This window comes from Akebia trifoliata, chromosome 4 (genome assembly GCF_017979445.1).
Source record: "Akebia trifoliata isolate Shusen 1 chromosome 4, ASM1797944v1, whole genome shotgun sequence".
In the NCBI taxonomy this organism is placed as follows: Eukaryota; Viridiplantae; Streptophyta; class Magnoliopsida; order Ranunculales; family Lardizabalaceae; genus Akebia; species Akebia trifoliata.
The window spans coordinates 3,579,836-3,591,991 of NC_141378.1; the positions used below are offsets into that span (position 1 = coordinate 3,579,836).

The following is a 12,156-nucleotide window of genomic DNA, read 5'->3' on the forward strand; positions in this document are numbered from 1 at the left end:
TGAAATATCAAATTTAAAATTAAAATTCAACAGTGAAAATTATTATTTTTATTTTAAAAGTTCTTACAATTTTGTCCTCGCAATCCCTTGACATCAGATCATATTTTTGGATGTCTCAAATTGATTTGATTATGTTTGTTGAGTAACAAACTTGATAAAAAAAGAGTTTTTATTTTTATTTTTTATAATAAAAATGCTAGAATTGGTTCTGCCGGGTAAATCTTTCTTCTACTAATCATTAAAATGGCAAACAGCCAAAAAATAAAAACCATATTAGACAGGAATTAAATATTTCATCACGACGGACGAATTGGTGGGTCAAATTGGGCAGTTGGATCACAAATCCCAATGAAAAAATGGAACACATCCGCCAAAATTTGGAATACCTCCCTGAAAATGCCACGTGTAATTCAATGGAGGGGTTTCTTCAAAATTTTGAAGCGGCCCTACCGCTTCAAAGTTTTTCCGGAGACAAAAAACATGTCTGACGCGGAACTCACGAGTCACTGAAGTCCGAACTCCAACGCCTCGAGTTTTGCCCGCTAAAATCCATCATTTTCAATTTTCAAGTCATTTTGAGATCCTCTACTTGTTTTGGCTTCTACTAAAGAAAACTGAAACCTTAGTCCTACAAAGTTTCCCCAATTTTTTGATCGATCGTGCTATGATGGCGGATTCTGATTCCACTACATCTCCTCCAATCATCGCTCCTCTCACATCGGTAAGCTTTTCCTCTGAAAACCCTAATTTTCTGCAATCTCTTAGTTCTGAATTTGATTATCCCTCTCTCTCTCTCTCTCTCTATCTATACATCTATCTCAGTTGAGATCTATCTAGGTTTCGAGTTCCAGCTGATTCGAGCTTTTCATCTCAGGATCCGATCTGTCTCTTTAGTTAATCTGTTTCTCATGTTTGCAGAAGAAGGAGAATGTGACGCCAATTGGTTCGAAGATCGCTGTATGCTTGAGAATTTAGTTGTTATCGGTTTCAATTTTATTTATTTTCTTTTACATATTGTTGAATTTTGTTTGCAGGAATTGAGTGAATCTAGGTCAGAGCTGTTAACTAGAATTCAAGGATTAAAACAGGTGAAGTGGAAGAATATTCTGTCTTCTACACTTTGGTTTTGGTTTCAATTTTTGCCTCTTTTGGTTTTCTTGTCTTAATTACATGTTTGTGTGCATTACAGGATTTGCAGAGTTGGAGGTTGAAGTTAGATTCTCAAGTTAAAGTTTATCGCGATGTGAGTGTTGGTTATTTCATTTATCATTTCTAATTTTTCCCCTACTCAATATGAATTATGTTCCATGCTAAGTAAATATGTGTTTAGCTTCGCTATTTAACATTTTATGGGTTATTTTGTGCTCCTATATGGCCCCATTATAAGAATTATGAGATGTTCTGCGCTCTTCCAATAGTGGCCTGGTTTTGTCTTCGTATTTTGTTCAATAAGTTGTTTTCTTTACAGATTCCTTTTAAAAAGAAGAATTATGATATTATTTACATCTGTAATGCGACCTAAGTGCCGATCATGTGTGGGGGTGTTCTTATGGTTAATTTGGTATTTTAAGGGTTTTTTAGGTGCATAACATGAGATAAAAACCTTTGTTGAAGTTCTATAGATGGTTTATAAGTAAAATAGACAAAAACAAGAAAACGAAAAAAAAAAGAAATTGAAGAACAATATTTCCTAAAAAACCTGTAGGTTTCTTCCTAATGCAACAATTTATTCAAGAAAATGGTGTCTCCTTTTTCATATAGCTCCTAATTAGTTGTCATCGTGTCTACGCCGTATTATTCCAATTAGTGGATTGGCAAGGTAAATCCTATTTCTCTATTTAACTCTATCATGAACCTTATACAACTCCTAATCAGTCATGAAGGAAAATGAAATGGACAGAGCAGAAGATAAGAATCAGGTATAACCCATAATCTTTAGCATCTAACAACTAAGTGGAGGGTGAAGAAATGCCTAACTATATGCATCTATCTCTATCTAAATATCTAATATTCCTTTGTCTCATTTCAACAAGTTTGCATCTCAATTTATTCATTAAGGGCACAAGGTGCACTTAAAGATGTTCTGGACTCTTGGCATTTGAGATGCAAGAAGCAATATACTACACTTTATGAATAATTATAAAATCATATTCTTATTTTCCAACAATTCAATTTCTATAAGCAGGCACCATTTACTACTCAATAAGCAAGGGGAATATTAAATAATTCCAATGTGAATAACAGTATCACCAAGGAAAAAAAAACAGTGAAAAGTGAGGGTGGACCGTTTTTGTGCTTGTCGAAGCAACAACCCTTTCCCGATAAAAAGGTGTTACATTTTTGAAGAGAGATGTTTGTAACCTCTCTAGTTTCATAATCAAATCTTGTTTGGCCATGATCCATATTGGCAAATGTGTCACAGCAATTATTATTACTTTTATTATTTCTCCTTTGTTGTGTTTCTTTCAACAATGCAACAACTTGCTGACTATCACATTTTAGGACTTTCAATATTTAGTCATGTGCAATTTGTGAGGCCAATTTGTATTTTGCATCATCCAGGAGCTTTTGGATCTGAAGAACTCACTTAATATAGAAGTGGACCAACTGAGATCAGTGAGTCGTGTTGCATTCTCACGATCCTTTTTTTGTTTCCCAATTTTTTTTCTTTTTTGTTAATTTTTTTTTTCTTTCTATGGGATGTAATTAGGAATTTCAAGAACTGAGGACCACTCTTCAGCAACAACAAGAGGATGTTACAGCTAGTCTAAGGAACTTGGGGGTAATCTATCTTGAAACTATTTTTTTTGTCGTGGAATCAACCGTTTATGTACCATCTACATGTGCCTTTCCGTATTTGGGTTGATACTTTTTAAAGAGAGCTGCTATTGGGACCCAACTTTTACTTATTACACCCCAATTAAAGATCAAGAAAATAAGTGAATGGTTGAGAATAAGTAAAAGTTGGGATACCAATATCTCTCTCTGGGTAGATTTGTATTTTTTGAGTTTGGGATTTTATATGAGCCTAATCTATTTATAAACAACTTTTGAAATTGTTTGATCGAGTGTTCTAATGTTTTGTAATGTTGAGATTATAATTTGAGCCAAACATTTATAATGTTTGAAGATTGTGTGTTTAATCTTTAATTGGGATGTGATAAATAACTTAAGAAATTGGCGTATAATAAGTAAAAGTTGGGGTGCCAATAGCAGCTCTATTTTCAAATTTCTGCAGCTACAGGATGCATCTGATGCTAAGGAAGTTCAAAATCCTAAGGTTGAAGAAGATAATGCTGTGGAATTTCAAGCTTCTGCATCAGAAGAGAACGGTAAGGATATTCAACATTAGTTGAATTTCACTTGGAGCATTTTTAACATCCCATTGTCCGAGAAAAGTAGTATTCTGTACACCACTCATATATAGAGAGGATGAATTTGTGGGCATTTTATATCTTTCTCAATGAGATCATGGAAACATTATGTTAAAATGCTTTGTCATAGTTGTCTATCATGTATTAATCTTGATTGGAAAACAGATTCTTTCATCTTATTAAATCTCTGCCTAGAATAATTGTTCTTAAATAATGAATGATGCAACTTATTAGTTTTAAACAGAAGTACCTATTGTTAAGTTGTTCATCAATGTTATCAATCTACAGTTCTGCACCACACCTCCCTTGCAAAGTTTCAAAACACTTGGACCATAAATCTCATCATCTTCTATCCACCCAATTTTTAGCTTTCATGGGAAGGTTATATTATCAGATATGATGTCTTTTCTTTGCATACATGGTGGTTCATATTTCTTGTACAACCGTTCCATCCATTGACGATGATGAAATGCCTTATCCCAAAAATCTTTGGAATAAAGATGTATCAGGTATCTCGGCAATTCTCTTTTCGAAATCAGAAGTATGCCAAAACTTCTCTGCTAAGATCACTTACAAAAAAAAAAAAAAAAAGGTTTCTGAATTTGGTTGTAACTTGTACACCTATCACCCCTTTTGGTTTTTGTTCTATGTGTATTTTACTGTCTTTGTTTGCAGTTGTTATTCCTTTGCAATGTTTTGTAATGGTATTATTTAAAAAAAAATTATTCTTGTAAGAAATGATTTTCAAATTTAAATAATGGTTATCATTTTCTTTTATGGTAAGTGTCAAATTCCTTTTGAAACGCATTTTTGCATAAGTTTAATAATGTGGGTGATGGAGTTACACCTTGCTGTAAAAGCATTATTATTTGGAAATCAAGGTGGGCTACTTCACAGGAATTCTAGCTGTCGATTTTAAAATTTTGATATTCATATTATGGGCTTGATGTACAGATGATCCTGCTCATTAAACTAATGATATAGTTTCCCTAATCGAATGGCTTTAAATTATTTGTCAAACTGATTTCAGGTATGTTGGTCCCTATTGGTTCAGTGGTTCAAACATTTATTGGGTCAGTGGATCCCTACAATGGGTTAATATTTAGCTTGAGCAACACTCCTGCCAGGTTTTAGTGACCTTATCCTCAGCTGTCCTCTAGTATGAAATAGATCCCTTCCTTCAAAACTGGACCTGCTGTTAACTAGGTCTAGTTAGAGAACCCAAAACCACCTTTTTGAAGAAAAAAAATTCTGGACTAGATTTTTAGGGTTGATGGGCCCATTAAATACTTAAGGTACCTACCACAACAGTTCTTGACATGTAGATTCTGCTCTGATGCAAAAGTACTCTCTCTCTTTCTCTACATCTCAGCTGTTACATCTACTATTACTACTACCATTAAACGAGACAGTGAAAGCTACTTGAAAATGTGAAGTTTTTGCATTTGGAGGTTAATTAATGGGCTTAGTGCAGGGTCTTGTCTAATCTTTTAAATCCAAAATCTTTGATTTTCACTATGTTTAATTTCTACTTTATTGATCATTACTTGCTTGAAAACACTCTTCCACCAAAGAAAGGCAAGTGCTCAATTATGCAACTCATTACTTCACAGTACTTCAAAGCAAATAATCCAAAAAACTCATCCATCCTCGCTTTATTGTTCCTATTTCATGAAAGAAAAATGGACCTATTAGGTAATTCAAACCATCTCCCTTCCCTCCCCTTTATTTATTTTTTTTTTACTTTTATTTTTATTTGCGTGTGTTAACCTTCAATCAAGTTTGTGGTCTTTAGACCTTTTGCAAGTATGGTTTTAAATCTCGGCCGAGACCAAGATGACTCGTAACCTCGCATTATTCCTTCCTAGAAAATCCTTGATTTTTCTTATTCTAAATTTCATTGTCTCCTTTCTCAAAAATCTTATCTTACCTTAAAGTTTGAAAATTGAAATAATTATCTCTAAGTTTGAAAATGAGAGTAAAAGATTTTACCCCAAATTGAAGATGAGTGCATTTATATCATTTTATTATAATCTATGATAGATTAGTGAAGCTAGTGGGGGCATGTCATCCGTTTGAAAACTCAGGGTATCTCAAATATTTGCTAAGATGGGAAAGGGCAGTCTAAATTACCTTAGGAATTTCAGTTTTGCAATAGGAAAATGAAAAATTTTCTATGTAAGAAATAATTTAAATTTCTTTATCGATTTTGTCAAAGAAATGAAAAGTGGATTTCTAAACCATGGTGCATGAAGTGTAGTAGTTTACGACCCCCTCCCGTAATGCAACTCAACTGGTCAGTAAATTTCTTTAATTACGATGTGATGGAGTAGATGGTTATGATTATCTAATCAGGTTGACTTTTGATTCATTAGACCTACAAATTGTGGAGAACAAAGCAACAAAGAAAATAGAAATAATCGGGCAAATATAAGTGTAGGAGATTTTTTGGATCTTCCACTCCTTAAGATTTGTACCGTTGATGATGCTTTGATACTCGAACTTATCATTTTTTTTTTATTGTCTTTTCTAATTGAATTTTATTCTTTGATTGTTTTCTTCGTTGATTTTACTTGAAAAGACATCAGTGTGGTATTGACAAAAGGGCATTCGACGATTAAGTTAGTATTTAATAGAAAATGTAGAATAATAAAAAAAAAAGTTTAGAGGTAGAGAATTGTAGAGTGTTGCACCTTAAATTTGAGTGGATGAAGTTTCTTTATTTATAGAGTTGGCTTATTAATATAGAGCATGTAATCACTTCCTATGTTGTCTAGTATTAATAACCCATGATGTCATTATGGACTTAAACACCCACTCTCTTTGGCTCATAATGGTCTTAAAGTTCAACTCCTCTTGATTTTCGTAATTAAAATGAGGAGTGATTTTTATTTTGTAGTCGATTCAACTATGTGACTACTCGGTTGTTTGAGTTGACTCAGTTGTGTTACGTATTTGGGATTTGTCTGCTAACATTACTTTTGACTATTATTCAATAATAATTTCTCCCTTTGACACAACTTGTGTAATTCTAAGGGTTGAATTTTGAAGTTAGTGTATATAATAATATTTGATAGAGAGATTGACTTTCTTAAATGGATTTACCCTTATGTGGACATTATATTAGGGGGTTGACTTCTTAAGGAGACTAAACTACCTTATAGTGAATTAACAATAGGTTGGTTCCTTGAGAATGTCGGACTATCTTATGAAGAAACGACGAGGGGGTCAGTTCTTTGAGAAAGTTGTACCACCTTATAACAAATTGAATCAAGGGGTTGACTCTCAAGGAAGCCGAACCATCTTATGAGGTAACAAGTGAAGGGGTCAGTTCCCAAGGAGGCCGAACCACCTTATGAAATAACAAATCAAGGGATCAATTCCCAAGAAGGTCAAACTACCTTATGATGAAATAATGGGTTAGATCCCCTTTTGCTGAATCGGTTGAGACATGGATTTATAATGGGTCGGACACTTGGAGTGATCAAATCGTTTGGACCAATTTTTTTTTCTAATCGCATGAATCAAATATTTTTAATTCTTACAACAAGAATTTATGAGATTCGACAGTCTGCTTGCTTACGTTCATAGATAAGAACACAATCTAATCCCATTATCTTCTTTTGAATTACAGCCTTAGAGATCCCTAGAAAAGAAAAAAAAACTGAGAACTGAGCAAACGTTTCCCTCTCTTCGGGCCGATCGCAACCCGCTTTGGAAAAGTTCCGTTTTGATATTATTTTGCCTCTTGAAGCCCATGCCTAAGAAGAATATTCCAGCATTATGGATCCCTAAAACTTCATCAACCAATCTTGGTAAATCAGTACTGATCTCCAGAAAATCTATGTTTTTTCTCGTATGTCATTTAAGAGTAAAATCTTCTTAATTTAATGTTTTTGGAAGGAAGGGTGTTTTCTTTTCTTGTCTTTTCCTTGGCATAGTTTCCCTTTCCAGTATCGTTCCTAGTCTCTTCTTTCTCTTTTAATAAGGGAGTAAATTTTTGCTCTCTCATGGAACATCAAAGTTGACCAACCCCATACTCCTAAACGCCACGTGGCAAATAATTTCGTCCAACTGCGAAAAAGAGGAATTTAACCCCCCTCTCTCTTAAAAGTTAAACTAAAGTCCCCATCTCATATGCTCACTCCAGTACTTCCTGACGGTTTAAATGCCTCCACTCAACTAAGCACTCCAAGCTCCATCTCTATCTCTCTCTAATGGCATCAACAGAACCTGAAGAAGCCTCAGAACCTCTGAAATATCAGGTAAGTCACTTTTCTTCATAAACCCATCTCTACTTTTTTTCAACAACTTTCAACTCTTGAATGTTTCTAAAGGCAAATCTTTCATTTTCCAGACATGGGTCTTGAAAGTCTCCATCCACTGTGAAGGTTGCAAGAGAAAGGTCAAGAAAGTTCTACAGACCATCGATGGTACAAATAAAATCCTTATTTTTCTCTCTCAAAACTCTCTATTTCTCCTCAGACCTTCTAGTTCCTCTGTTTTTCTTCCCATCTGAATTTTCTCAGTTTCTGATTCATTTTTCTCTTTGTTGTCTTATCTTACCTTCTCAGGTGTTTATACCACTGATATAGATTCCCAGCAACACAAAGTCACCGTAACAGGAAACGTCGACTCGGAAACCCTTATAAAAAAGTTGGTTAAATCAGGTAAACATGCAGAGCTATGGCCCCAAAAACCTGAAAAGAAAGAGAAAAAGAAAGACAAAGGGAAGAACAAAGAGAACCAAAACGACCCAAAAGGCAAAGAAAATAGCAGTTCGGATGATCAAAATAATCCAACTGAGAACTCTGAAGTAAACCACACCAACACTACTAACTCTGCTAAAAATAACAGTAGCGGTCAAAGCAAAGAGTCAAAATCTGATACAATCTTACCCACCGATGGTAGCCAGTCTCTACCTGAGGACAAAAACAAAAAGGTCAGTGAAAGTGATGGTACCGCCGAGAAAAGTGGTGGTGGTAAAAAGAAGAAAAAGAAAGGGCAAAAAGGTAATTCGTCTGATTCCGTGGAAACTCCAGAAGGTACACAGGCATGCACCGGAACACCCACTCCTACTGCTTCAGCCACATCTTGGGGTAATCTCAGCCCTCCACGTCAGCATGTGTATCACTACCCATCTTATAATCCATCTCCCATATACGGCGTAAGTTACAACACGGCGTATCCTAGCAGTAGTAGCTATGTCGCATCGTATTACGCCCCGGAAGAGCCGCACGTGTACACGTATACATCTCCACCGTTGGATTCATTCGCGATATTTAGTGAGGAAAATGCGAATGGGTGTTGGATCATGTGATTATGGACAGGATGTGGGTTTTTTTTTTTACTTTAATAGGTAAGCTTATACTGCTCGTATAAGTCTATGGTTGAAGGGTAATTTTGTAAATGTACATAGTAAGAAGGTTAGTGAGAAAAATTAGGGGAAATAAGTGGGTTGTTTTGGGGTTTGATGGGTGTTTTTCTTTTGTTTCTGTTACTCCTTGGAGGTTGTGTTGGAAAGCTATTAGTCTTGTAATCTCTCTCTTATGTGTAAAGGGGATTAAATGGCTAATTAGGGGTTTGGTTTAAATTTTCTTTTGAAAAGCAAAGCTAGGTTTTTTGGCTTTAAGTTTTGTTTTTTGGAGTTTGATTGCTTGTCTTCTTTGAGAGAGAGAGAGAGAGAGAGAGAGAGAGAGAGAGGTTTATGCTTCTTTTGAGTGTGGAGTGTTACTAAGATTCCCACTTGAATTAAAAGCTAGTTTGTAAGGTTGTTTTTGGCTCTGTAAAGGAAATTAGTTGACTTGTTTTTAATCGGTTTGACCACTTCGAAATCACAGTTTCCCAAGATGTGGGGGGTAATGAGATTTGGCTAAATAACATTCAATTTACCAAAATCTCCCTATTGACACTTCTATGTTATAATAATAATAATTGCATCTCTTAGGTAAGTCAAGGTCATTTTGGTCATTAAGGACTGCCAACAAGTAACAACCAAGTGTTAAGTAATTAAATATATTTAGTGAGAGTAATCAAGTGTTCATAGCTGGATACTCTATGAGCAAGTGAGGACCCACTCTAGCTTTCAATACTTTTTTTATTTTTTTATTTTTTTGTTTTTAGGGTTAGAATATTCACAAGGAATCATCATTCTTTATTGTAAATCATGAAAATAATTTATAATTATCTTTGTCATACGATGTGATCAGAATTAATGCTTTTACCACTTTTTTTATTTTTTATTTTAAGGGTTAGAATATTCACAAGGAATCATCATTCTTTATTGTGATCAGAATTAATGCTTGAAGCCCCTACATCATTCCTTTACCCATCTTATATTCTCATTCTAGAAAGCTCTCTTGATTTTTATTCTCTTAGGTATTTGACCCATTTGACAATTTATGAGTCAACTCAAGGAAGACTTCATTATTCTTATCTTCAAAGATATTGAAAATTATTCTTATCTTCTATAACAAGGTTTTACTATTGGTAGTGGGGGTAGGGGTTAAAGTTTGCATATATAGGTTCTCTAATGAAAATAAAAATGAAACATTTTTTATTCCAAAATATTAAATATTTAGGAATTATTTTGTATTGTTTCGATCAAAACAGTCTCGATTTATCTCTTGATTGAGAAAATGTCTGAAAAAAAGATTTTAAACCTTTGATGTGAAGAATTTTTTTTTTCTTAACCCATTAAGATTATATGTTGGCTGGAGAGATTTCAGACTGTCTTTTAATGGAGCTTTATTGCAAACAACATGATTAATAAAAAATCTACAAAAGACTCACTTTTCTTTACCAATGCTAATGTTTAATTACACTTTCACATTCTTCAGTAAAGGTGGCAAACGCCATTGCTCCTCCCATTATGATGTTTGTAAGATCTTAAAGCAGCTCTGCTCTATAATCATGGAACCCAATCTTTTCGTTGGACTGAACCCATAAGCTTGAAGAAACATATCAAACAAAGATTATCCGATCTTCGAGATTCGTGAATCTAATACCCATTTAGTTCTATTCCAAAACTAGGGGAGAAACCATAAAGAAGAAATCAAGTACACCAACATTAATTAAAACTTTCTGAATATCGAAGGACTAAGCTGAAAAAGATGTTATAAGCACTAAACAAGTGGGATCATATTTGTGATAAAGGTGAAATAAAAGTTGGGTTAAGATTTGTTGGACCACAAAGAATGGAGAAAAGGATCAATTAAGAGAATCTTAATCCTAAAGCAAATGCATCGGCATATTTCAATTACTCAATTAAATGAGATTTTATATCCATTTGATAGCTATGGATTATCGTGCCGATTATTTTCTATCTTCGTATCAGATTCCTTCAAATTGATTCATTTTACTCATCAAACTTCTTCCATGTTCATCCTTTGAACCCATAGAGCTCATGTGACATCATATGTGGTCATAGGTATGATCCAAGCTTGCCCACAAAGTAAACACCATGACAACACCTTGAATGTGAAAAATGACCATTTTGCTCTAAAGGGTATTTTGGTCCTACAAAAATGGTGATCACAAAGATGATTCTGATGACAACAACAATGAAATCTGCACCCGCTTAAATCTACCCAGGTTGAACAGGTTAGTAGATAACCATTGGTTAACTACCCACCTAACTCATTTGTTCTTGTATGAATTACATGTAAAAGACATGTCTCACTAATTGGGACCGCTGACGTCCATGCCACGTGCCACTTGAATGGTGGCAAAAGGTTCTCATTGTCTCGAAGTTTGACACAGCTTACTAATTGGAAAACACGCCTTGGAAGAAATTTTCCAATTGTATTTTCGTAATTTCATTGGTATTATGTAAAACTATGTTTTCATGAAATATATATTCTCTTTTTCAGTGTAAGGGTAATCTGTAACTGCAAGTTTTCTCATGTGATCCTTAGACTATCTCAATCTTGAAAGAACCATGTAAAATCTTTGTCTTTTTGTGTGTGATTGTATATTGTTTCTTTATTTTTCATTCTCCATTGTTTCTGTTTTTCTTAACACGCATAAACTACCACCGACTTAGAGATCCAAAAGCTATATGGTTCACCCGACAAAATGCATATATTCAAACCATGAAACTGTTCAAGAAGAACCATTTTTGGTTAATAAACTTTCATTTCTTTACAAATTGAGATTCTTAATTTCAACAAACACATAGCACTGAAAAAAAAAAAAAAAAAACTATTTGTGTACAGAACTAATGGAAGCCTTAGATAAGTGGAATATATATAAAGTTAAAAGATGAGGTTCAAAGTAAAGGATATTAGACTCGTAAGAAACTCTCTGTATAACAGAATATGAACTCATAAACTTACAGAAAAGTAGATGCCGTTGATGTGTGTTGGTTGCTCCCAAGGATGATTAAAATTAGAGTCACATCGTCATGATATTTCCTTCACCTAAAAACAGGAATTCTCATTAACTCTTCTGTACTGAAACCTGCAAGAAAGTAACTAACTTGGAAGTTGGAGCTGAACCAAATCTATTGAGGTTCTTGGCATGGATTTCGTTGGAGAATATATAAACAAATCTATTGAGGTGTAGCTTACAATCTCTAATGAATATAGCTAGAGAAGCAGCGGTATACTCCTCCATCATTTGAATGAAGCACCTTAGGTCTGATTTTGAAGTCCAATTAGCGATAATTATTGATATTCTGGCCTTATGTGAGGGCCGTCCAACGAAAGTCGTCAATCCCTAGAACTTTGCTTGATGATTTCATACGACACAATTCATTTGTTTGCGGGATTATTTTCCAATG

At 34.3% G+C, this 12,156-nt stretch overlaps 2 protein-coding genes across 3 annotated transcripts; both read left to right on the top strand.

Moving 5' to 3' along the window:
* The first annotated feature begins 533 nt into the window (after positions 1-533).
* Positions 534-3,574, top strand: LOC147403026 (uveal autoantigen with coiled-coil/ankyrin). Of its 2 annotated transcripts, XM_086438470.1 has the most exons (7): positions 541-721; positions 919-957; positions 1,035-1,088; positions 1,190-1,243; positions 2,563-2,616; positions 2,711-2,782; positions 3,239-3,574. In XM_086438470.1, exons 1-7 carry the CDS (start codon positions 665-667, stop codon positions 3,350-3,352), a joined length of 444 nt encoding a protein of 147 aa, XP_086294596.1. In that variant the 5' UTR covers positions 541-664; the 3' UTR covers positions 3,353-3,574. The 2 variants fall into 2 exon arrangements, with proteins under 2 accessions (XP_086294597.1, XP_086294596.1); XM_086438471.1 differs by lacking the exon at positions 919-957 and having other exon boundaries at positions 534-721.
* A 3,517-nt stretch (positions 3,575-7,091) lies between these two features.
* On the top strand, positions 7,092-8,967 carry LOC147403027 (heavy metal-associated isoprenylated plant protein 35-like). Its single transcript, XM_086438469.1, has 3 exons — positions 7,092-7,639; positions 7,732-7,807; positions 7,949-8,967. Exons 1-3 carry the CDS (start codon positions 7,592-7,594, stop codon positions 8,692-8,694), a joined length of 870 nt encoding a protein of 289 aa, XP_086294595.1. The 5' UTR covers positions 7,092-7,591; the 3' UTR covers positions 8,695-8,967.
* Positions 8,968-12,156: the final 3,189 nt, after the last annotated feature.